The 26,990-nt window shown below is 37.5% G+C and overlaps 1 protein-coding gene across 2 annotated transcripts in view; it reads left to right on the top strand.

Annotated features, from left to right (window-relative positions):
• The first annotated feature begins 11,718 nt into the window (after positions 1-11,718).
• FNBP1L (formin binding protein 1 like) overlaps positions 11,719-26,990 on the top strand; it is a 57,968-nt gene continuing 42,696 nt past the window's right edge. For both annotated transcript variants that reach the window (XM_059821601.1, XM_059821602.1), the window contains exon 1: positions 11,719-11,818. In XM_059821601.1, coding sequence (XP_059677584.1) covers positions 11,795-11,818 — 24 coding nt within the window. In that variant the 5' untranslated portion in view covers positions 11,719-11,794. The remainder of the gene's footprint in view (positions 11,819-26,990) is intronic.

Here is a 26,990-nt window from a genome sequence, read left to right as displayed (position 1 = left end):
ATGCTGTTGGATGGCATTGCTGTTCACTGGGGTTGTTAATGCTTGCAAACAATATTTCTGGGCTTGACCTGCTCTCTTTCCTCTTGGGAATTGCATTTTGTGTGTATGCATTTTTATAACCTGACCTTCTTAACTTGAAAAGTTGGACAAAACCTCTGTAGATCAGGTATAAACTACTGAAATACTTTCAGTTTAACAGGCAGAGGCTGGGGAAATAAGAATAAATGTTAGTCTCCTGTTGAATTAATTTCACATAGATAGTCTTGTTTAGAGACTGCTTATTTAGCCATTCCACCTCAAGTATGAAAAGTAAACTCTGGCAGTTGCAGGGGGAGAATCTTCACTGATCTTTCAACAAACTAAGAATTTTGTATTACTTTCCTGTTGTCCTTCCATGTACTAGCTGTTCAGTGAAGACAAGGGATGTCTGAATTCGTGGTACCACTGATTTTTTGGTACACCAGATACTTATAGTGTAAAGTTTGGTTAGTGAACTGTATTGTTACTTTGTCTCAGAAGAAACGTATAAGGATTTGTCTGTTTCTTAAATATTGAGTTGATGAAATTATCTGTGGGTTTTCCATAATTATTCTGACAGTCTGTTTCAGAGTGCTTTCACTAAGTGGCTTTCTTGCGAAATCTTTCTTTTCTGTTACTTTAATAAAGCGTATGTCTGCGTGACATTGTGGATTATGAATATAGTTGTATTTACTGCACTGAGGTACTTTTAAAGGAAGTGTCTGAAGGATTCTAAACATCAAATACTTAAAATGGTATTTGAATTTCACTACTTAAATGTGGCTAGTTGAGTTTGGTATTGAAAAACTGGAAAGGAATTTCTGCAAGAATGGAAAAAGTCTCTGAAAGCCACAATTATAAATGGTGCTCTTAAGATTTTGTAAAAGTACCTCCATTAAGGAGAACTCTGTGTAATAATGCCTCTGTTGATCTTTTCATAATTTTGAAACAGTGCCAAGTCAAGGGCATAAAGTGACTTAATGATCCTTGTGGAACAGCAAAACCCTTGCTCGGAAATGTACACCTCATTTTAGTCTCCCGGTGATGGATTGCGATTTTGTGTAAACTGCACAAAACAATGTGGAAGGAGGAGTGTAATATGAAAGGTAAAGAATGCTGTGGTTAAATTTACTTTTGGTATTAATCTGTCTAAGATGGAAAAGCTTTACTTTGCAGCTTCCACAGTAGGAACACATCAGTGGGATACTGCCCAGTGTTAATGTAGATTTTGCTTACAGGTAAATTAGTCTAGCTCTTTGATCCCTTGGACTTGCTAAATGTGTACTCAGTGAATGTGCCATCTGTGACTAGGGTATGCCGGGTATAACTCAATGATGAAAAGGAGTGTCAGTGAGGCTTAGCATAGGCTAGCTAAGGTTTGCTAGGAATCAGGAATGATGGGTTCCTTTTGAAAAGACATTTGTGCTTAATTTGAAATTTTTTTTTGCTGATGGAAATGAGTGTTTTTCTTTTTGGTTCCATGTAAACATAGCTACAGAAATGAGTAATTTTGAGAATTTAATAATGGCATTGAAAACAGTTATCCTAGTTCTTGGGTATGTGGGGCAACAAGTATGCCAGAGCTGTGCATTCCTGAAAGAAACAGATCCAGTGAATGCTTGAATTGTGTGTTCTTTTCTCTAGTACTGTGCTGTAATGCAACTGAGCCAGTACTTGGGGAATGGAGGTTTTGCAGCAAAATTATTAGACAGTGAATCCAATTGGATATGCCGGATCCCATACACATTCATATATCCTATAAGCGTGGGTTTTGCTGTGTGGATGAGTCTAGCATAAACTTTAATAACCTCGGATAAAATATGCAACAGATAATGGTCCTGCATATGTTGGGGAAGGGGACATTTGATTTTACTTCTTCATGACCATGATTTATTGTCACGTCAACTACAGGAATACCATGAAGACTTCTATCCCACAGCCTGAACCAAATGTTCAAGTAAGGATTGACAGTACTTGCTACAGCCTGTTTCCTTTTTCCTAAGTTTTAAATGTGAAGAGCTACAATGCTTTACATATCTGGGGTGAAGATTTATAAGAGGCATATTAAATTATGTAAAGATCACATTTAATTTTAAGACTGAATGTTCATGTGGTGAATTTTTGTAATACTTAAGAGATTTTTTTCTTGTTTCGAAGAAAGTGATGGGTATTAAAAACTAGAGGCACTGAACTCTTATTTTCATTTGCGTCAAAGGCAGAAGAATCTCACAATAGCAAGGTCTGAACTTGGTTTCTCCCCTTTCCCTTCCCCCTCAGCTCCCACCAAGGGTAACTGATGTTGGAGTAGTAGTATTGCATGGTGTAACTTTGAACCATTTCCATGCTCATTTTAGTAGGAATTACTACAGTTTTGGTATTAGTTCAATACAGTTACTAGTCAGTAATCATGAACTTTTATCTCTTCAAAGCATTGTACAAGCATTAATTAGGTGTAGGCAATGTTACACTGCCTGGTGTAATAATGTCGGTATTTAAACAGTCCATGTTGTGCTTTGAAGTTAACACTTTCACATGCTACGGAACTAAAAGGTGGTGCACTATGTAGAGGAAAAAGATGTTATCTTCATGTCAGACTTCATGGAAGGGTGACTCATCTAGAGAGCAAGTAATTGGGAAAACAAACAGACTTGTTATAAAAGTCGTTGTCAGAGATGAAAGCATTTATTTGTAATAGCACAGTGCTTGGGAGTGCTGGTTATGGGCCAGGACTTGGTTTCATTAATGTTGTGTTCAAGTTTCTTTGTCACCTACAGAGTAAAAAAACACTGCTGAATTAGAAATCAAATTCAACATCCTTTTTGTGTTCTCAGGCAGCAGTGTAACCCATGGAAGATAACTAAATTTATCATGGCAGCGGCAGTGTTAGCAATGCAAAAATCTGAGTCTTCACCATCCCATCCTGCAGTAAAGGAGAATTCACTTCTAAAAATGTTAGAAAATCTGTATGATGAAGGAGGAATATGAGCAACAAATACTTTTTTTCTACTGTAATGCAAACGGCTAACTGGCACAACTTTTCATGCATAGATAATTATTTTTCAGGCAGGTAAAATTCAAAACTTTTAAATAAAGACAGTTGCTTCCTAAATATGCACTGACATACATCTTCTGTGTTCTCTGATGGTGTTATGTATTCTATACCTATGGTAATTTAATTGTCTGGGATTGCTGGTTAAGTTGTATACAGCTAAAGTCATTACCCTTAAATTATGAATAACTTCTTCTTGTTTTCAGTATGTTCTAGTGTTTTGAAACTTGAAACTGTTGGAAACAATAATTTTAATTTCTACAAAAATTTTACAGTTTTTGACATGCTTACAAAATTGTTTTAAAAAATATAGTTCCAAATAAAATTTAAACAAAATTAAAGCTTTATGAACAAATGAATTTAATTTATCTTACTATATTGTATCATTAAAATGAAAGGACCAATTTTTGACTAAATGTGGAAAAGATATTTATTCTGTCTGCAGGATGTGAAAACACAGTGCTAAACTGTCTGTCACTGCTGTTAGTGAGTTATCTTTTCCAAAATGTGGAAGAATGTTGTTATACCTATTTTAAGTGTTAGTTGATGTTCAGAGACAAAAATCACCCCTCAAACTTTTCTCTCAGGAAAATGATGAACAGGCTTCCCTTCAGAGATGAAAAGGATCTAGGGCATGAATCACACAGTCCTGTGGGAAGAACTATAGTAGCAGACAAGCCTGGAGGGACAGGGCATTTCATTGATTGCTTTAACTGTGTTTTTGCTTTAATGATGTAAAAAAGGGATTGAGAATTAGACATTGCCCTAAAATGAAATCTCTTGATATTGACTGTGTTATAACAGCATATTTTAAAAGTTTCTCCTTAAAGAACTCAGAATAAAGCTTCTGAATGCTGAAATAGATTTTTCATATGTATCTGTGTTCAGATACATTTTTGTAACCTGCCTCAGTGGTGTATATATTCCAACCCAGAGGAGCAGGTTAGTCCTCAAATTCAGTCAAATTTTTTACTTGGTGCTGAAAATGGTGCATTTTTTTTAGTGTGAAAAAAAGGTCATAGGAAATAGTGACATGATAACTTCTTTTTGTGGACTAGCTATTAAAGACACAAAGGTAGTAGCAACACAACTGAACCCTTATGCTTTTTGTATTTCATTTTCAAAAATTCATCAACTGAGGAGCTCTGGACGTAAGGAGAGTACCCAAGGTAGTGGTAAATCCAAAGGAAAAAACCCTGGCTACTAGAAGATGGGTGTGTTAGGGAGGGGAAAGAACAGTCTTAAGAAATTGTGTATATTCTTCCCTTTGCATCTCACCTTGTCTCAAAGGGTATGTAAAGACAAAGGGGGGTGGGGGAAAGACTTTTACTAGGATTCAGTTGGCTACCTGTTAGATTTGATCTGCCTTTTACATTCAAAGAGCAGGCATTGGTCTTCAAATTTAGTTAAATAGAGCTCCAAATATGTAATGTCACAGAAATAAAATTCCTTCCTAAACAAGTGATTTCTTTATTTTTGGTTTTGTTTGTTTGGGATTACTTGAAAATTTCCGGTTAGTCTCTGATCAGAATCTTGCGTGGGGCAAATAAGAATGATAAACAGAGTTGTAGCTATCAAGGCAAGAGGGAGATGTGAAAAGGTAATTGATTTGCTTAGTGGGATATCTATTCTATGCACAGCATGCTGTGTTCTTGTTCCCATTTTTGATTTATTTACTGATTTCTGTTCTTTTAAAGTTCTGAATAGTGGCAGGGAGAGAGTTTTCTTGGATATGTGAATTACTCTTGAGTTTGCTTCCAGACTGTGATCCTTTGACAGTTTTTTCATGTACCAATTAAATGTGGTATTATGCAACATGGACATCAACTTTCTCATGAGAAAAGGAGGAACGACCACAGATTTAAAATAAGAAGGGAGGGACACCTGAAATTAAACCACTGACCACTGAAATGAAATACTTTAAAGGAGAGAAGTCAAGACCTGCAAGTGGTATGGAAGGTAGGACAATCAAGGGATCGTTGGCTTTCTCAGTTTCAAATTAATGTAACTCATACCTTATTCAATGAAATAGGATCTGATTGATTACAGCAGAAACAGGTTGGTATTATATTACACTGTTTGTTCTTTCCCTTGCCAGCAGGTGGCTGTCAAGTTCAGGAAATGGGGTTCTGCTGGATGTGTTGAAACTCCTGAAAACCTGTTAACTGATCCTTACAGTCTATGGTGGTAATACACGAACCAGTTTTAAATTAAAATTCCTGTAATGAGATTAACCAGTAACCCAGGATCCTGATTATGTTCAAATGTTAAGGCAGATTTTGCACAACTGCAAATATATGTGTTTCTGATCAAAGTCAGGTGATAATAAAATACTTTAGCAAGTCTGAAAATGGGTGGTGCTGATCCTTAGCTACACATTCATCCACTATTCATTTTGCTACAGCTTGAATTAGTACCATGACAGACTCTCCATCTTTCAGTATTGATACAGTATGTCAATCCATACACTCTGCTTGAAAGCTGCTAGCTAATTGATGCAGATAGCAGTTATTATTCAAGTCTTTGGTTATTATCTCAAAACTAATAATTTCTATGCCTGTAGATAATACGGTAATTCAAAATTTTGACTATCAGAATTCACCATAGTTATACCTAACTCTGCATATTAGATACAGCTCAATGTTCTTTTAATGTGAGGAAATGTGCATGGATGGGGTTGGTGGGAGAATGGCGAAGACATGGCTTAGGTGAACTGGAGATATCAGAAATTAAGGTAGCAAAGCCCTGGTGTTTATGGTTATGTTTTGATATAATTCTGAAAGCATGTGCAATGAAAGAAAATGGATTTACAGTATTGAAGTATGTAACACAAGCATTAAAGAATTGAAAATCATATTTTAGGATCATGATTGATGGGTATTTCCTGAGATTTTGTAATTGTCCAGCCTCCAGTTTGCGATACAGTTGTATGTTATCAAAAGGAAATGCTAAGTTATCATGTGATAGTCTTGCTTCACTGGAAAAAGGCAAATTCCTGTGAAATAAGAGGCTGTTTGTACTTAGAATATTGCTAGTTGATGCTGATCAACATCACTTTTCCTCTGCTACATATGGCATGGAAAGATGTGCTCTTGGCTATAGTGCAAGCTAAAAGAGTGAACACAGGATATTTCATAAAAGCAGATGGAAGTTCTCATTTTCCTCCTATTTATAGCTGGTCTAAGTAGTGTCCTTTCAGTTCTGTTATCCAATCACTGGTGATGTCTTTCAGTTTTGCTTGCTGAGACGAGAGAAGAAGAAGAAACATACCTTCTGCTATACAAAATGCATTTCAGTACAGACTGGAAAAGATGGGGGAGTACAGTTCTTCCCACAAAAATTCAGAGACAGGAGAAAAATTAGGTTACCCTAAGCAGTGGCTGAGGCTGCACTAATAAGAGCAGTTTTCCTTCTGTCTTGAAGCAGGGGTGGTGAGGTCTAACTAATATTGATTCCTGCTAATTTTCTGCCTCAAAAAAAGAAAAAGAAATCAGTACTCAAAGTAAAACTGTAAGTTTATTTTGCCTAATAGTTGAAATAGGAACCCAGTAGAAGTAAGCCTCTAGTCAGATGCACAGCTACAAACTCTTTGCATACTGCTGGTTATGGTTAAATAACCAGCCTCTGGGAGACAGAGGAAGTCTGGAGAACTCAGCACAAGTTGAAGTGTCAAGACACCTATTCTTTTGTCTCAAAGTATTTCCTGAGCTGTAAAGTAATGATTATCCACTCACCACACGGAGGTGTTAGGAACATTAATATTTAAAAAAATTAGAGCACTTAGGCTGCTTGGTGATGGGGGAAATATATGGGGTGGTGGTGGTGGCAGCTAAATTCTTTTGGTTTTCAAGGGAAAAGAGATAATACTTAGCGTTTTTGCAACACTTCATTTTCTGTGTGGAGTAAAAATCCAATTTTAGTATGACAAAGAGACTGCTGGCTAGGACAGAAAAGGATGAATGCACCTCACACTGAGAAAGAGAGATTTGGAAGTAATTTGTTTGGTCCTGCTGATTTTTGTGGCCATGGAAAGCTAAGCTGCTTCTCTCTTTAGAAAGTGTGCCCACAGGGAGTGCCAGCCAGCTTTTCTGCCACTCCAAATTAATCATGCAGATTGTTGTTCTGCCAAGATAATATCCTTAGGTACACTTGTAAACTCAAGTAGATTCTGTTGAGAAGTGAACATGTAACTATTGTAAGAACTGGAATGATGTGGATTCAGTCTAAAAATAAAATCCGGCAGTTTTCTTTTAAAGCCTGCATTAATTAGTCAATGATGGGGAAACCAGCTAAATATAACAGTAAATTTTCTAAGCTAAAAATAAGTTGTCATATCTTCCAGAAAATGCTAATGGTTTACATGGATATTAGAACTATGCAATTTATCATGAAGCCTTTGCTGCATGTAAAAATTACTTAAATATGTCTTTAATGTACTCTTGAGTCCCTTTAGTGAGACTTTTTTTGTCTTTCTTTTTTTTTTTAGTTCCCAAGACTAATGTTTTTAAGGATGTGACTAGAAGAGTCTGTAGGGTGGTATTTGTTTAATTACTTCTAGGCCTAGGGCCAGTTGCAATCCCCGATAATGGAAATGTAGTCAAAATTCTAAATGATTAATTATAACATTTCTGGCAATATCCTGTGGAGATGCAGTAGACTCTTTCCCTCATCTTACAGCTAGGTCATTTCACATCCTGAACTGCTAAACTGGAGGAGAGCACAGCTCAGCGTGTAGATGGGAATCTCCTAAAGCAAGAGTGTACTCAAGCAGGAAAAAGGCCTAATGATGACTGATGTCAGACTTCTTGCTAAGCTGAAATGGTAAGCGTTATGCTGCTAAGATTTCATTTTACTTTTAATGAATTAAATTTTTATTTGTTCACGTGGTCTTAATTAATATATTGTTTAGGAATTCCAGGTTCTGTGATAACTTATGTAAGTAAGTGTTTTTTGTCTTTTAACTGCTTTACAATCAATTACCTTTGTAGTTTATTGTAATGAGCTATGATCATCTCTTTACTGATGAAGAGGTGGCTCCTAGTTTAAGTAAAGGTGAAATGCACATCTCTATATGCATACCTGATACATATTATGTGCTTCTGGTTTTGGAAGAAGTACAGGTTGAAAGCAAACTAAAAATCAGAAACCAATTTTGAAAACAGTTGTGCCCATATTTCAAACATTAATAAAGCCACTGAAATCTGTTGGCAAGAAATAGGCTCTGGACTTGAATTAAACTGTATAAAAGGCATTGTGAAGGTTTTTATCCTATATTGCACAGACTTTAAAAGCTTACATTGTTTTTTTATGTTTTAAAATAATAATATGCCCAGATTAGATTAAGAAATACTTAACTACCTTTCCAGAAATATTGGAAGCAATCATTCCTCCATTTCCTTATAGTGTGTATTATGTTCTCCAACTCTACCCAATCTGTTTCATTTACTTTACCTGAAGAAGCAACGGCTATCAGCAGTATCTCAGATAATTGTGAACTGTATCCTTTGAGTCAGATTTTGTGCTAATTCTCCAGGGGTGTTTCTACGTTGCACAGTGAAGGTCCAAGATGTGAGCTGGTTGTGAATGAACTGATACAGATAAACGACTCATCATGCTTCCATGAGAAACACTAGGGTGGGTCCCAGAAACAGTATGTTAATGGCCCCATCAGCCTTACTTCCCAAGACTAATTGTTAACCTCTGAACGTGAATAATTAGCCAGACTGCAGTAGTGCTCTAATGCAATGATACAGTTTCCTATTCTGGTGGTAGCTTGCTCAAAGCCTGTTCAGTAATATCTTTTGATTGCTCCTCTTTATAGTGTACGTATGCTCTTAAGAGGTAGGAATAGCCCAGAGGCTGCTGTGGTAACACCTATCCTGTTTTACACAGTATTTCAGAACAGCCTCTGAACCTGTTCTGGAGGTTGTGAAGTTACCTAGAATCTCTGCAACATCGTCCAGCTCCTGACGCTTGCTTTACCCTAGGGCTTGTAAAGGTGTTTTTTGAAGTGAGCTGGGTGGAAAGAAGAAATCCTGCTTGTCCTGGGAAAACCTCTCATTAGCTAGAATTAGGCTTTTAAAGCATTACTGAGAAGCTAAGTATTCTATTTATGTACCTATGATACAGGCTGCAGTTTCCTTCTCCTCAACTGGCTAGAGATCACCATAAAACATTCAATTTTGTTACATTGCTCTGAATTGAAAACAAACCCTGACATGTTGAGAATGTTGGCCTTGCACATTTTGCAGAAATAGGAGTGATTAAATAATTAGTTAATTAGAGTTAAGCACAAGAACCTGAGGGTTCAGGTATCAATCGATGAACCACAAATATAAATATATATATATAAAAAATATACATGTATTGCACTTTGAAACTCTCTTGATGTATGTTTCATGCAATGAAAGGCCAGTATTTCAAATCTGAGTACCAAATAAGTCCCTGACTTTCAAAGCTTCTGGATCCATAGATCCATTTAGGATCCATTTTTCCAGTAGATTAATTTTCAGCACTCCATTGGGGCTTCTAAGGTTGAAAATTTTCACTCAAAAGTTATTTTTTAGGGTTCATTTTTAGATATCTAAGCTGAAAAAATTGGAAAGATGAGTTTTCCCAAAATGATCAGAAGGTGAAAAATCCTGGCTCTCCTGAAGCCAGCAGCAAACTTCTAATTTACTGAAATGGTTAGGACTCTTACCCCAAGTGTTTAAAGGTTCAGTGTGCATTTGTTTCTCAAAATTATGCTTTTTTTAAAAAATGTGTCAAATCAGGCATCCAAAACCAAAGGTACCCAGATGGTTGGCTGCATTTGTAAACCTTGGTTAGGACACAGTAGAACACGGATTCTACTTAATGCACAATTAAAGATTTTGAAATCCCTCTGTCTAAAATTATTACATATGCAACAAGTTATAGCATAGGTATTAATTTAAAAGAGAGATATTAAAAAGCATGTAAAATGAGCGCATTCTTTTAATTTTTACTTAATTATGTTTTGAACCAGGTTATCCCATTATGTCATCAGATTGTATTTTTTGAAGAATCGTATAAAGGTCTGTGGTGAACCGGTAGCAAAGTAAAAAGTTGATTTAAGTTTACAGGGTTTAATGGAAATTATTTTTTCCTAATCCTGAAAGGCATGTAAGTTGAGTGAATTCAAATATGTATTTACTTATTGTTTTTATAATTTATTTATTTCTGCTTCATTACCCAAATCCTCATCATGTATTCTGCTTGGTAAATACTTTCAGTAATGCATGCAATCTACAAACTGAGTTAATGTGTCAGAGTTCAACTGAAGTGTGCCCAAGTGTGGAATTTAATCTTCAGAGTCTAAAATTTGGAGGTTATATGACCACTGGCTTGCTAAAACATACATGTAGGCCACCACACCATGTGGCACATTTGCTCATTTTGTCGAACCCCATAGACCAAATGCATTTCTTCTGTCATGTGATTAGCGTAAACATTTCACTCTAGAAATTACATTGTTGATCTCTGGTCTCATCTGCTTATTTTGATAAATTCTGATGTTAGTATTACTCTAATACAGTAATTTCATACTGATCTAGAAGAACTTGCATTTTCCTTTCATACGGAAAATAGGACTAAACCTAAATTAAGCATGATGCAAAGGAACATTACCTGAAAGGTGACTTGGAAATGAATAATTGGATTTAAGTAATTTTTGTTTCATGATATAGAGACTTAAGACATCAGTATTTTTGCTGAGTTTTTACTGCAGTCTATAAAAATGGTTTTAAGTAACAATGAGAGGAAAATCAAGAAATCGATGCCTTCAGAGGGGGATTTAATTCAGGTGGCTTTCAAAGTCTTTGCTTTCCATTAGTAGCTTCGTAACAGACACTTCAGTGGAAAAAATGATCTTTGACGAAGATTTAACACCCCTCCTTTTCTAGTTGCTGAGGAAACTCCCTGTTATAGTCATGCAATGATACAATTCATCCAACTACTCCATCAAAAATAGGTTATTTTTCCTCAGATGCCAGCCTCGCATTTCCTAACTTCTCAATCTATGATTTACTTACACCTGTGGGGTTAAAAAAAAATGCAATTCCTTCCTGTTTCTTTTTCTCGCCACCGTGCCAGGGGAGCAGGGTGCGCGACCCCGCCGCTGCGCAGCCGGGCAGGCGGACGGGGCTGCCGCCTCTCCCGGGCGTGAGTCAGCGCTTTCCCGGGGCAGGCGAGGAGGCCTCGCAGCCGGGCGCCACACAAAGACCCGGGGCCGCGTTGCGGCCTCCCGCCAGGCGCCCCCCCCCCCCCCCCCCCCCCCGGGATGAGTGACGACGCAGTCGGCAACGGGAGCCGCCTCACGCCGTGACACCCCGCTGCCCCGCGGCCGCTGGGGGCTCCGGGCTGCGTGTGGCGCTGCGGGAGGGAAGCCGGGCGCCGACCTCGCCGCCGGGGAGGGGCGGCCAGGTCGGCGCCCGGCCTCCCTCCCGCAGCGCGGCGGCCTCACCCCGTCCCGTCCCCCCGCGCCTCAGTCGGGTCCGCCCCTCTCCCAGTCTCCTCCGCGGCGGCCCCCCTCCTCGAGCCAGGCGGAGCTGGAGCTGGGAGCGACGTCGTTCCTTGCCGCCGCCTCTCGCCTCTCCCCAGTGACCGAGGGCACCGGCGCTGCCCGGCGGGACCCCTTCTCCGGCCGCCACCCGACTCCTTATCCCGGCCGTCGCCTCTGCTGGAGCCGACACTGCCCGCGGAGCAGCCATGAGCTGGGGCACGGAGCTATGGGTGAGTCCCGGCTCGCTTCTCATTGTGTCTGGCATTCGCCGCCTTCCCTTGTCTGATGAGGCGGCTTCCCCGGGGAGGCGCGGAGCGGCCGGGGCGGAGGCGGCCGCCGAGGCGCTTTGTTCGGCGGTGTGACGCGGGCACCGGGCAGGGGGGTCGGGGAGGGGGGGGATGAGGCGCTGGGAGCGGCGGAGGGAGGTGTCGTAAGCGTTGGGGAAGGGGGAGCTGAGGAGGGGCTGGAGGGGCGGGCGCTCGGCGGGAGCGGTGGGTCGGGGAGCGCCTCGTCCGGGGTGTGGGTGCGTGCGCGCCGCCTCGCGCGGCCATGGCGCTCACCGTGTTCGGGGTGGGGGGGGGGCCCGCGGCGCCTCGCCCTCCGCCGTTCGCCCGGTAACGGTCGCAGCAGGTCGGGCTTCTTTGTGTGCGCCCCTAGCCGCCCTCCGCCTTCCTCTGAGGCGAAAGGAGGGGAGGGCTCTCGGTGCGAAGCGGCTGGGCCGGCGGCGTGCTTGGGGGGCGGCTTGGGGCGGGGTCCCGGCGCGGCTCGGGGAGTGACCGCGGCCCGCACCGGGCACCCTCTGGGCGGCGGGGCCGGGCGGTCGTAGGGCTGCTCCTCTCCCGAAAACCACCGGCCTGCTCTGACGAGTAAAGCGTTTTGAGCTGTCGCCCCTAATTGGAAGCAGCTATTGCATAGCTTTGTCTCTAAAAGAACCCCGGAACGCTGGCTAATACTGTATTGTATTTTGTTTTTTTAAATATGAAGAATTGGCAGCAAGGAGACAGACAGTGTCTGTGTTGCGTTAGATCTTTTCTTAAACGTCCACGCCTCCTCCGAAGGTTTTTTGGCTGTGCCGAGGGCAGTAAAGAAGGGTCTTCTCCTGGGGGAGTCTGGCAGAGTGAAGCACAGCGATGTCTGCTCACAGGCAGTTGTGGGATGTTTTATTTTCTCTATCAGATTTCCTACTGTTGCAGCTATAATTGGAACTGACACGGATCGTGGGAAAGCTTAAGCAAAAAAAAAAAAAAAAAAGTACAAGGAGGGTTTAAAGTCGCCGTTTTAAATACTGCCTGCCCTTCGTTTATTTGCTTTTGAAGACCAAAGACTCTGAAGCACAGAGACTCATGCTCAAAAAGAAAAATTACAGAAAGCTAAACATTGCAACTTGAAGTCTGTTCAGGGACTCTTAACTTGGACATAGCATTATATATACATATTTTTTTAATTTGAAGTTGAATGAAATTCCTTTATCAGTAGTTTCTAGTACAGGGCTATTAGTCTCTAGAGGAGCAAAGATCTGCTCACCACCGAGACAACTAGTTGCCCGAGTGAGCTGGGGAGTCAAAGGCAAGCTATGGCATTGCAGGCAGAGTATGTGGGTGGGGTATAGGAGTTGGGCCAGTGAAGCTCCTGAAGCCACCTGAATAAGTCGTGTCTGGCTATGCAAAATGAATGTAATAGCATTGCATCAAGCGTACTTGTGCGGAGAAGCCTGATTTAAAGATATTTAAGGGTTACTTTAGTGTTTTGTACAGTACATTGTACTTAACTAGGATTTATAGGCATGATGAGAATTCAGATAAAATACACTTGTGAAGTACTGACAGCACTGCTATAACAAAACCAAAATACAAAACTATTTTAATATTAACAGTAAGGAGTAAGTAAAAGCCATTATTTGTATTGGCAGCACAAGCGTGGCTTTGTAGCTCATGCTTGTATAGACTTCACATGAGAGGTTGTAGGTCAGTGTTTTGGAAGAGTGCGGGTTTGCATTTTAGGAGAGCACTGAATTTTCCTCTAAGCACTTAAGTACATATCGCTTTAGAAAACAGTTATAGCTTACTCATCTCTCTTCATTTTGGCAGCCTCTTCATTTTATTTTCTTTGTTCTGCTTATAAATGACAGTTAAGGTTTTGTAGTTTATCTTGTACTCAGTTTTGTAAGAAAGTGTTTATCTTCCTTATGTGCTTAAGAAATATACACAAAAAGCAGGATTTTGACCTCAGAATTCCTTTTAATAACAGGCATTTAATTCACAGTTTCATGAAACTAGTTGAATTTTATATAGACCTACTATAAGGGTTTTTTTTTTTCCTAAGCTACTAATTCTTATGTGTTAGTTTGAAGAAATAATGCCAGAATTTTAAGCTAAAAGTTTCACTGCAGCACTCTTATTTCAGCAAAATTTATTATGTTTTTGCTTGATACCAAGAGATACCTGCAACTCTACACTAATAAGGTAACTTTATGCATAAAGAGGTCTGTAACTATACAACTAGACTCTGACAAAACAAGTTTTTACGTTAAAGTGTACCTTTTAAATGGGTTATTTTTTCTTGTTGAACCTAATCATACTTTTAAGAAAATATCTGTTAGGGTTATAAAGCAAGCTTTTCTTACTTGGAAAATATTCAGTGCTTTTCTTACTGATTGAGAAGAGTATTGAACATTTAATTATTTTAACAACTTGTGTTGGGCAAATAAAGATTGGTTTTTTTTTAAATCTGGCACAAAATTAAACTCATTAAAAATTAAATCTAGGTTAAAAACACAAGGAAAGACAGTATTTGTGGAGTTTCAAAGACAGGGCTCTGAACAAGGAGTAAATAAACTCTTAGATATGTTTGTGTTCTCCTGTAGCTTTTCCTTCATCGTTCCCTGTTGCAGCATCAGTGCAGCTTCAGAAGGCAGCCCAAGCCATGCTGGGTTTGCTAATGGCAGCAGGGCACCAGCAACTCATGCTGTTAAGAGTCTCCAGCTGCAGAGAGCTGTTCTGCACAGGTTTTCTGGAGACCTCATTGACACTAAAGCTCTGCCACATTAGTGCTTGCACCTGTGGTCATGAAGTGGAATTTTTCAGGATTAAGACTGGTATCTAGATGATAGTTTTTCAGGACATTTGCAAATATGTGTGTAGGCTTTGCTGATTCACTGAGGCAAATTTGATGATTTTGTATCAGGTGTTTTCCTGTCTCCTTAACCCTGCCTTCTCAGATTGTATCTCTGGTTATTGGTATTTTATGTTGATTCACAGTTCTGATTTTTTTTTTTTTTTTTTTCTGGAGTCCTTATGCTATTTCTGATAAAGTAAAATGTGCATGGGTGACTTTAGAGACAAATAAGGAGCCAGAAGGAAAATTAGAGGATTAGGAAAGCAACTCATGTCTGGTATTTATGTGGTACTTACTTAATATGGCTGTTCTGATATTGAAACGATGCATATGCTACTCTTATTTAATAAATGGTCTTATCAGGGACATGATAAGGGAAAGATTTTCTTTGATGGGCCAGTATTTTCTAATTCTTAAAATTCTGTAGCTGCTGTTTCTGTTTGTGGATTATGGAGTTTTTTGTTTTTCAGGCAATCATTTTTATAAGTACACCACCGTTGTCTGAAGTCAGTGTGCATTGGCCAAAACATGTATTTCTTGAGTAGGCTGAATTAGTTAGAGGCTTAGCTAAATAGCATGCGCCCTGTTGTGTTACTGCTTCCAATTATGAATGTATTTCCTTTGATAGCATTGTATGAAATAATGTTACATAATAATAGTAAAATAAATGTTGATTCTTTAAGCTATCCTGTCATGAGAACTGTTTCATTCTACAACGTTTTCTACGCTGCGTGAAATGTGTTCCCCTTTCATGCTTTTTTTATCACAACAAAACATTTTGATAGATTTTGAAAGTATTACTCCACAAATAGTTTTATTCTCATTAGTGCATTTATCTTTGTGGTCACTCTGCAGCATATTCCTTATGGTACATCCACACAGAAACTAAGATACTTCAGTGAACTGCCTTGAGTGATAATATTCTCTTCATGGTTAGAACAGAGTAGTGAGAACTGGGAAGTCTAGTCTTCTGTAATCCAGTTGAAATTTTATTTTCTGAGAATTTGACTGTTGTGTGATAAATTTTCCTATCTGTAATATTTAACTTTTTCTTAGGCAATATTTGTAAAGCAATAATCATCTGGTGAATGGGGGCACATAATCGCAAAGTAGCATTGCTGCACTTCATTAGTAATAGAAAATTGCTGCTGTTTGTTTAGATACATTTTTCAGAGTTTTAACTTCTTTTAACACGCTTTTTTTCAAATGCAGCATGCTTGTGTTGACCTCAGGTTTACACATTGAAGTCCTGGGCAGACTTGCATATTTGCTTAATAAGGTGCCCCTGTCGGACTTAGGTCAAACTGTACTGCGATATCCAAGACAAAAATAGATGAATGGAACTAAAATTGTTTTTTTTAGTAACTCTAACTATTTGGAAATAAAAATGATGGATTCTGATGTGTTAAAGAATCTACTCAGCGTGAGCATCTATTCAGTGTGTACGTTTCTGTACATCTGGAGTTCTTTTTGTGATGGGCATGAAGTGTACAAATAACATTAACGTAGAATATTTGACAAAATGTATCTGGTTATTGTAGTCTTGGGTTTTTGTTCAGCTAAATTGAGTATGTAGTGCATTTGCTTTGACGCTAAAGGCTCTCGCTTGAGCCACTGGAGGATGGTTGGTAATGAAGTTCTTGGTTTAATGAGTGGAGGCAAGTGAAACTCTCTGTGATTGACACTCTGAAGTGGCTTCCTTGGAAATTAATTAAAGAGTTTGTGCTATCTCTTTAAAAACATCAGGAAGGATGTTTTTCAACTTTTGATGCATGTTCTGTCTTTCGAACCTCTGTGAAACCCCTTAATAGCAGTTGGCAGAAAAAGACTTTGAATACCATGTCAGAACATTTTCAGTCTGTAAAACCAGTCTAGCCATCTGTTTCTCACCTCTTGATAAATATTTAAAGCAGAAGTTTTGCTGAGGGCTTTTGTGCTAAGATTTTATGATTAAAAAAAAAAAAAAAGCTATAGAAGATTTAATGATACTATTGTTGTGAGCTCCTTGGGGCCAGAAGCACACCATTTTTTGTAATTAAGAAACCACTGGCGCTGTAGAATACCATTTTAGAAATGAGTTACGTTTGACCAAAGAAAGATCAAAGTATATTTGGTGATGTGCTCTTTTTAATCTTTCCTTAAACAAAATTAATTCCGTGCCTAAACCCAAGTTTTATTTACAAAAACAGTAAATAATTTTCAGTTGCGTTAGTAGTTTTTTCAAAAGCTGTTAGAATTTTTCTTATTCTCTCGATGCTTGTTTCAGAGTTCTTGTTTTAAAATCATGTGTTCTCTTTTTGTAGAAGAGGATAAATTGTGTGGTGATGTTGTCTAAACTTAAAAGTTGATGAGTTTAATTATATGGAAAACATCCACAGAATGTAAATATGAAAAAGTTGACTTCAAAAAGTAGCTAAGTGCTATATAGCATATTTCTGTTGTGATAATTTCTCATATTTTTGTTCACTAGATTAGAAAACTCAATTATTTTTTTTTGCTAAATAAAAGCTTTTTCAAAGCAGTTTGAAACTGAGAAACCTTTCTCTACAATTAATATGACTGTGTGGTTGTGTAGTCATTAACACTGTTAATTCTAGTAAATTGGTTTTTTTAAACAGTTAAAAAACGATTGAAAGTAATTCTAAATATCAAGCCATATCCCATGTGGAAATTTTTCAGTGCTTTTGAATCTTAATCTTTCGTAAACTTCTTTTCCAGCGTGCTAACATATACGGTGTTAAAGGCAATATTCTATTTAATACATAGATGTTTTTGAGATGAAACGCAGATGTTTTTTCCCCAGATTTCTCCTTCAACTTAACCCAAAGATTGCAAGCAGTACTCTGTATGGATTCTCTTTTCATTCAGTGTTCTTGTTGTTGTGGTCTGCAAATGTGTGCAAGGAATGTGTCTTGTGGCTAAAGTATGAAATTACAGAGTTTTCCAGATGCATGGGATGGCCATACATTTCCTCTGTCATGGGTAAGATACTGGATAAAATGCTTAACCTCTGTGAGGTTACAGTCTTTCACAAGTATTGTGCAGCTTATCTCATTCTTGTGAAGACATCTGAGATTTCTGAATAGAAAGTTATGTAAGGATCAAGTACTTGATTATTGAATGTGTAGTTACTTCAGGCTCTGGAATGAAGGCAGTTGTATCAGGTTTTAGTTAAAAACAATGTTTGTCCCTATTTTTCCAGCAATTGTCTGGTTCATAAACATCTGACATTTTTACTGATTTTTCCAGGAAGGGTGAGTCATTGTCTTGAGACTTTATCAGTTTGGTTTTGATGTTGAACATAATTTAAGAATGCATACGTGTTTGTGCCCTTGAGTATCTGTTTAGAAAGTATTTTTTCACTTTTGAAGACTGTTTATCACCTGATATCTATTAAAATGGCATCTGTTTTTATTTATGGCCCCACTTGTGTATGTACTTGGAAGTATATATGCTTTTCAGGGAAGTTTGTACAAACATACACGGGACTTTACTAATCTGGAAATGCTGAACACTGGAAAAATGTTTCTGTCTTTTTTAAAATGTATGTAGTATCCTTATTCATGATACAAATGTGAGAGTTGCCTATATCAAGATTCTAAATGCTACAGCTGGCAGTTTGATTTCCTGAGTGAGAATAGCAGGAGGTTGTTTGAGACTGCAAGATCTTTTATCTCAGCCAAGCAGAGGATTTCTTTAAAGAGTGTGTCTGTCAAAATAATGATCCTTTGGAACGGCAAATCCATCAGAACTTGGAATGGAGAAAAGCATGAGTAGAGAAAAGTCTGTTGTCAATGTGTTCAGGTTTCTGTTCTTGGTGAGGGGTGTCTAAGTAGGTATGATTTATGCTTTCAACAGTTTGCGAGTAAATACTGGAAGACAGGAGGTTTGTGTTAATGCTTATGTAGAGTTGTCCCTGATGCTATAGACCTGCTGAAATAAGTCCAAAATATTTAAAAGTTAATTTGTGTATTTAAATTAGTTCTTATACTGGATTGATCTGGGTGAGACCCTCTATTATTAATACAGTAGTTAAATACTTCAGTCCTTACAGTTGCAGAGCAGTTTTTTAGTGTTTTTTAGTGTGCTTGGTAAAGCCAGTAATTGAGTAACACAGGGGGTTTTTGGGTTTTGTTTTGGTTTTTTTATGGAGGGGAAGTTCTTTAACACATTTCAGATTAAATTTTCATTGTTCATGGCACACGTGCATACTTTTTCAGCAACTTGAATTCTTTTTGGTGGAAAAAGAATTCCCTAAAGTCCAGATATGTTCAGCTTTTTCCTTATGTTGGTGAACAAATTGTTCAGTGAAAGCTGAAATTCCAATCAGCTTGTTTCATTTTGCCCCTAGTGAGTTTACGTACCCTAGTCCCAGTGCTCTCTTGGCAGAAAGTTTAGAGGTTTGTCTTCGGATGCATGTCAGTGCTTCAGCTGGATGGGAGGAGAAGGAAAAAAAAAAAGTACTATACTAAATGAAAACCTTCTGGTTTTCATTAAAATGCTGACCCTCTACACTGACTTTGTTTATGGAATTATCTGCAGTAAATTTGTTAGTCTGGGTTGCTGGTTTTTCTCCACTACAAGTTCTGTTCTAAGAGGAGAGTGGCAGCAGTACTGTATTTCGGGCTAGGTGACAAGAAGAAGAAAGGACTTAATTTCAGGTGTACTTATTTTTCTGTTAATTTCAATAGTATTGAAATTTGAAATAGTTATATGTGAGATTCATTAATACATTTTCCTTGATTTTTTTCTTCTGTCAGAACTCAGCTTCTGCTTTGTCATTTACAATAAAAAGGGCATTAGACTGCTAAAACTGCTTTCTGGCATTGTGGTTTGTATGTTTGTACATAGTTTTGTTACTTTTTACTTCTTTAAAAGGAGAACTGCAGTCTTACAGTGAGCTAAAAAGCCAATATTGCAAGACCTGAATTTTTCTTGGGCCTTACTGTAGAACTTGTGTGTGGTCTTGGGCAAGTAAACATTTTTTGTCTCTGTTAGTTGTGCTGTAAAATTAGAATAAATTTTGGTTTTTTTTAAAATCAAATTAATATTGTAACAATACCTGCATTTGTAGAATACTTCAACATTCTTTAATGTGTAAGTGCAAAGCAATATAACGTTTTAAAATGTTAGATGCAAAACACAAAAAGCAGCAAATTCTGATAACTTGTCCTGATTCTTTTTGATCAGACTGTCTACTTGAAGTAACCATTTAAAACTCATCACTTGAATGGGTAAAATCTGCTGTGTACTAACAAGAAAGTTCACCATTTTATCATAGTATCTATTCATATAATGCTTATGCTTAGCACTGTTTAGGAGGCAGGTACCCTGCAAATCATTTCTCATGGGCTGGTACACAAGAAATAGTACAACATACTTTTTTTATAGTTCCACATTAAGTAAATAATATTTTTTTCAGCATTGTGCAATGAAATGTCATCCACTTGGTTTGAGTTTGGAGTGTTATTTAAGTACTGAAGAACTTCTGAAATATGACAGCAATTGCACTGTAGAGTCAAGAGGCCGTCTTACTTTTGGCATACTTGGGGGAACCAGATGTGAGTGAAGCTGATAAAGATAGGTGTGCCTTTTGGATCTTTTTCTGCTTTGTGAATCCTTTGGGAAGACAGCATTTGATCGCTGGATTCTTTCTCATTATGGGTGCCCAACTCAAGTGGATGTGAAAACCTCACTTAGTAAATTCTGGTTGGCAGAGTAATTGAGGGGGTTTTCTTTGAATGTGGGGCATGCTTCTTGTACACTTCATTTTTTCCCCCAGATGCTTAATTTCTTTCAAAGAAGGTAAATAATGTTTTACTTTTCTAATGTTTTCAAATAAGCATTTGCTCTGGGTGGCATAGGGTTTTCTTGTGGCTCTAGTAGGAAAGTAATTGATATGTATGAACCCAAGACAGTATCTGTGCTATGATACAGTTGGCCTTCTCTGCAGTAGAGGAAATTGTAATGTTTGTAAGGCTCTAATGTTTGTAATGCACTGTAAGTGGATAAATTGTTTGTGTTTTAGCTATCTGTTATGACGTCTAATTTTCCTGCAATTTTTTCCCCATTTATATGAAGTCAGTCACAATTAGAGGAATATTTTGGGTATTTGACATCTGTAATCAATAGTTGGAGTGTATTTTATGTTTGTATTTATTTAGTGCCTAGAGCCATTAGTCACATAGAGGGCTTGTGTTGTGCTGCGTTTTACACAGAGTATAAAGACCATCCCCAATTCAGTTACCTTTCAATTCCATTAGAAGATGGGTCATGCCAAATGACAGAGTCGTGCAAAACCAAATATTGTTCAGCATGGTGGGTAGTGATCTCAACTATAGCATTTTAACTTTCTTTTGGTAAGCCTTGCAAGCAAAGGGTAGCAATGAGGTGGACCTTCCTTATGTTTGCAGGGGATTAGCACTTAAGCAACCTAAGAGAATGCAGGAAGCCCTTGTTGAAATGTACAAGGGGAGTGTTGGAGTCTTCAAGAAAAGCAAACAGTAATCCTTTGGTATAATGAGGTAATAGAGCTGGAGTCAGCCAGCAATGCCCTTGAAAGTGAGGTTAAGAAGCTAATGTTTCATGCAGTAGAGAAGGATGCAAAGAGACAGGGAGAGATAACACTCAAGAAACTTATGTGGGTGAAATGATAATATCTCAATACCAGAGAAGAGGATGTTGCTGTAATTGAGAAATGAGGTGGATAAAGAATGGATAAAGATTGCAGCTATTAGAATGGTTAAAAAGAGCCTGATTTTCAAAAAACCATGTAGAAATTGTTAACATGCTCAGGTGAAAGAAAAGGTAAAGGTTAAGACCCTAGTTTATAAAAGGTGCAAAGCAATAAAGTGCAGTAGCTGATAAGAGATGATACATGTTATCTGGATTTTAATGAAACATGCTTTGTCTTAGTTTTTCTCTGAAAAGAGGTTCAAATTCATGATTAATAAATGGAAAACTGTATGAAGGTCCATTAATGAGGACTGATAAAACAATTTTGTTCTGAAGAGTCAAGTATGGGTTCCCTCATGCCCCTTAGATCTACTTTTGTTTAGATCCTAATAGCGCAGATACTTGTCTATATATTTAATATTACCAGTATTTGTTCATTTTATGAGCAAAGGTCTCACAGGATCAGTGAAACTCATTAATGTGCTTGAGAGTAAGTACTGTATACCGGGAACTTTTCAGAGCAGATTTTTTTAAGAGAGGGGGTAATTGCAAAGCTGATTAAGTCTGCAGATACTCTAGTGATATTGCAGTACTAATGCATTCTTCAAGGTAATCTTACAGGACAGTCTTCTATTTTTCATCCTGCTCGGCCCCTCCAGTGTGTTTCTGTGGTAAAATGTGCAGTATATCCTGAGTTGTCACTTTGCATCTAAGCTTTCTGACTCTACATGTAGATTGTAGTTGCTGCACTGCATTATTTAAATCAGCAAAAAATGACTAATGTTTTGTTATTTTAATTATTTAATTTAATGGGATCTCTTTTCGGGCTTATGAGCTTTGACTGCTGTAAACTAGGATTTAGTAGAACAAGGTTAGTACTTGGATTTATGAATGGAGAAAATTTTACTCTCAAATGATTTAGAATTAATCTAATAAAAAGTTTTGTTTTGATAACTTTTTTTATTAGCTGGGAAATTTGCTAAACAGTAGATGATGATGCTTGAGATCTGTGCAGTATGGTCAAGAAGGTGTTACAAATTTATTTGGAGGAGGGGAAGAAAAGGATGAACTTGTGTTGAAAGGTTCTTTAGCTTGTAATAAAACAGGAAAAAATGGACTAGAATATCTGGTTAGGTCTCGTATCTAAGAAGACAGCATGTTTAAAAGAGGGAAAATGAGTTTCTTGAAAATAAATAGTAACTTATCAGGAAAATACGAATGCCTGTATTTTTCTACTTCGTAAGTAATGTGAGGGGAATGTAGACTGTACAGTTCCATGAAACTTAAATAGAAATGTCACCACATGAGGCAAGCCAAGCAATTTTGTGAGGTATCCTCACTCTTTGGCAGGATAGTCAAATATTTATTCGTGTAGCAAGAGGTGTGGTGGTCTGATTAGGTCTTTAGGTTGAGACTAAGGAAACAGGGTATGTGGGTTATTTGTTTTGGTTTAACTTGATTGCTTCTTTGTTTTGTGGAAGCTGTGAGGCCTTCTGTGTTCCTTGTCCTGTTCTTGTTCCTGCTGAAGTATTGCATTCATATAACCTAGATAGTTTTCTGACTGATCTCTCTCTAATAACAAGGACAACTTCTTTCTAAAATGGCTTTTTAAGAAACATTTTGATTTTGGTACTGGTGCCAGGGAGTGTAACGATTATCTCTTTCCAGGAACATTGTTGCAGTTCCTGGGGCACTAGCCTAGCACTTCAGAGATACAGGTGTGGTTCCCCGAGTTTGAGCTTTATCCTCTGCATTCCTGAGAGGGAAATGGTGAGGTAGGAGTAGTTGTGTGTAACTAAGAAGTTTTAACCAGAAGAAACATCCAATCAGTGGATTGGAATTGGAGTCTTGTAAAACCAGGAATTGGCTCTGTATATTAAAACCTTAGTAGGTGCAAACAAAAGCAATGACAAGCTGTGTCTGCTAGCTGCTCTGTGCTTGGACGGCTTAGCACCCAGTGACTTTCAATTACTTTGGTTCTGAGGGGATGTCATTTAGTTTCACTGAAATTTCTATAGTTGAATGGAAGTAATTTTCTTAGAGGTTTAAAATCTTAAAGATGAGATGCCAGTGGTATTTATGCTTAGTGATTCTTGGATAAAACATTTTTCCATGTTCTGTCTGTTTTATACTCCAATGCTGTAATTGCGGGCTGTGTTATGAATATATCGTGACATCATTTGTATGAAATGCCTGGCAATTATTGAGAAACTGTGTGATCAATTGAAGGCAATAGTACTGAATGGCCAGCTTTTTTCAATAATGAGATACAGTGGAATATCAGTGCCTCAAACACAAGTTTCAATCTTGAGTTTTAATTCTGAAAGGAGAGCTGTTGTTCCATTTTTATACTGACCTTAGGTGGGAGTACTGCTATTAGTTTATCTATGCTGGATGCTGGGAAACTAAGAACAGTGAATTTCTAACAAAGACCTTGTAAGCAAATGTTTCTTATGATCTTGGTCGACTATTTGTAGTACTTTGTACCTAGCATTTCAAACTTTTATCATGCAGGCATAATCAGACCGTAAGTCAAACCTGAAGCTTGTGGCTTGCATGACTGTTTTTCCTCCTTAGGTCATTGGAAAAGAGGCTTAATTTTTTGCTGACTTCTGTTCATTTGTGGGAAGAGGATCGTGCTCCTATATCTCCGAGTTAATCTGACAGTTGTTTGGATGTTGCCTGTGATACTTTTAGGACTGGTACCAGTTACTCTTGTTAGGAAGACAGCATAGTTTTCCATAATGTCGTTTCTTTCTTCCTTTCTTAGGTTGTTAATTCCTCTTACTAAATAAAATGTACCCTCAAACTTGTTAATAACTTCAGTGGATTTATAGGTGACTTTTCAGTGATTAATTTCACTGTCTGTTGTGGAATACTTTCTCTTCAGTTCTAATTATATATTTTGTTCGTCAAACATTGAGGAATCAGTGATGTGTATTTTTAAACTTACGTAAATTTTTGTCTTGTTATTGGTCATGATAATGAAATACCAAGGGAAGACAGAATACTCGCAGGCTTCATCCATCCTAAAGCAATCAACGTAAAACAATGTTTCATATGTTGTAAAGGAGTTTTTGTTCTTTAAATACACAAATTATCCAGTCAGCTGCATGTACATAGCAAAAATGCCTTACATCTCTCCATATCTGTGATTTCAGGTAGTGAGTTTTAAAGTATTTCTTCAAGAGCACTTTGCAAATTTTTCATTTATTTGCAGCTGATTTCATTTATCTTAAAGTAGTACAGTATGGAGTTTAACTTTTTTTTTCTTTTTTTTTTTGAGATGTTACTGTATTTTGTAGAGAGCTGATGAGGGCACTTGAAAAATCTAAATAAAAATCTATGTATTCCTGTCATAAACAAAGGGTTTGAGGCTTTGCCTGAAGTTGGATCCTTTATTTTTCAATATTCTCTGCCACTAAACAAGCTAATACAATAGTAAGTCTATACCAGGAAATGGCACCCGAACATATTAAACTGATTTTTGCCATGAGATTCTGCTTTTCTTTTTCCTGAAAATAATTTCTTTTTATCTTCATTTGCTAGAAGTTCCTAACAATTTACTTGCATTTTTAGTTTGTTTAGACTGTCTTCTTGAGTTATTTTTATTCATCATCTTTTATCTCTTTAGAGTTATAATTCATTCAGTTGCTTCAACAGCATTAGTTTTTGTCTTCTGCTTAGTACTAACCTCTGTTTTATGGAGAAAGTAGAAGAATAAAGAGTTAGCATGGCAAGTTAACAATGAAATACCTGTTACGTAAAGTTATGTATAAGAAGGTCTTTTGGGGTACAGCATGCTTTCTGATGTGTGCAGTTTTCTTCTGGGCTTTGTATGAGCTGTGGTTTATCATCTCTATTATACGGTATAAAACATCTGCAACATCTTAAAAAAGTGTTACCGAAGGCTTTCTTCTTAATATTTCAGCAGTCTTTCATAATCAGTATTACCATCTGAAGACACTTTTCGGTAGCTGTCATTGCTTTAACTTTTTTTGAGTGGAAACAATGGTAGATACGTTTTATATAGTGCTTAAATGTGCAGTTTACGAGTTTATTTTTTGGCTTTAAATCTTAAGGACAGTATATGAAAAGACATTTCCAGTAAAGCTGTATTTAATACTAGCTGACACAGAAGGTAGTATGGCTCATCCAGTTACATTCATCTGGCTAGAAACAGTTTACTGTCTCAGCTGCAAGTAGTTTATTTGAATTACATTTGGTATGCTGTTACCCTACATTAATATTAGGAATCCTAAGTTACATCTTGAGAAAACCACCTTTGTTCAGTATTTTCTCCATTACTTTATATGCCTGATTTCACCTCAGTATTCGTGTACTAGTTGTGCATTTATCGATGTGGTGGCCCAGTTTTATTGCTATTCAGTATTCTGCTGTAGTTACTGGGAATCTACTTGTTTCCATTTGAGTTCTTTACCTGTTACATCTGTTTTATTACAAAAAAGCTATTACTGTTTTACACATTACAGTTGTAAAAATGAATAGAGTTGTTTCCAAGATGCACAGATTCAGAAATCAGAGGTGACTATGCAGATGTGGTGGTAAGTGTATTGTGTAATCTCTCCAGTTGTTTGTTGAAATAGGGAAAACTATTTTGCAGCATGGTGAAAAACTTTTAATTAACATTTTGGTTTATTGTTGAGTTTGGAATGCATGATGTGAGATGTTTGCAGTACTTGTGAGCAACAAAGTTCTGTATCAATCAAAACACTTTATATAGGCTTAGTTAAAAGTATGATTATTAAGACACTAGTATATTGTATCCCAGCATGATTTTAAAATGCAAGTAGAACAAATGAAACTAATGATGGTGACAACCATAAAGATGGATGCTGAGAACCCACAGCAGTTTCGAGAGCGTTAAATTATTTTTAAATTGCTCTCTTGTTACTAGTGATTGCCTCTATGAACTGGATGATACATTTGATTGTTGTGTGAATGATGATATGGTTTGTGGAATGCTAGAGATTTAAGTATTCATTATGGGTTTGTGCTACTATGTATTCTTGAGAGGCATAAAAATTTGGGATTATTTGTATGTAACCAAAAAAAACCCACTTCCGTTTTACTATCAGAGGTACATTTTTAATTGTAACAGGTTGATATCATATGAGTATTTCCAGCCTAATGGACTAAGGCAAAATGTGTATTACACAGCAGTATTACATGACGAATTCATGTGAGTTGGTTCCTGCATATATATAATCTAATTTGAAAACTGAGTTTTTATCAATTACAATAAAACCAAGTCCAATATAACTTCCAAAGCTGAAAATAAATTTTATTACAGGCTTTCTTTTCGCAATTTAAGAAATACCAGGAATTAACTTGTATTCCATGCCGTTATCATCAGGGTCACATTAATTTAAATTACTTGGGCCAAAATCTAGTTCTCTGTATGACTCCTTCAGATAGGAGGATCAAATTATAAGCACTATTCTTTCTCTTCTGTTTTTCTCTCCCTATATAAATCTTTCTAGACTGCACAAGATTATTTTCAATTTGCAGAGGAATGAAGTTGTGTCAGAGTGAAGAAATAGGAGAAATCTAGCATTCTAAAGTAAAAACTTAGCATTGAGGATTTAATTG

Source organism: Gavia stellata, chromosome 10 (genome assembly GCF_030936135.1).
Source record: "Gavia stellata isolate bGavSte3 chromosome 10, bGavSte3.hap2, whole genome shotgun sequence".
NCBI lineage: Eukaryota > Metazoa > Chordata > Aves > Gaviiformes > Gaviidae > Gavia > Gavia stellata.
The sequence above is the reverse complement of the archived record's forward strand: the minus strand, read 5'-3'. Positions and strand labels throughout refer to the sequence as shown.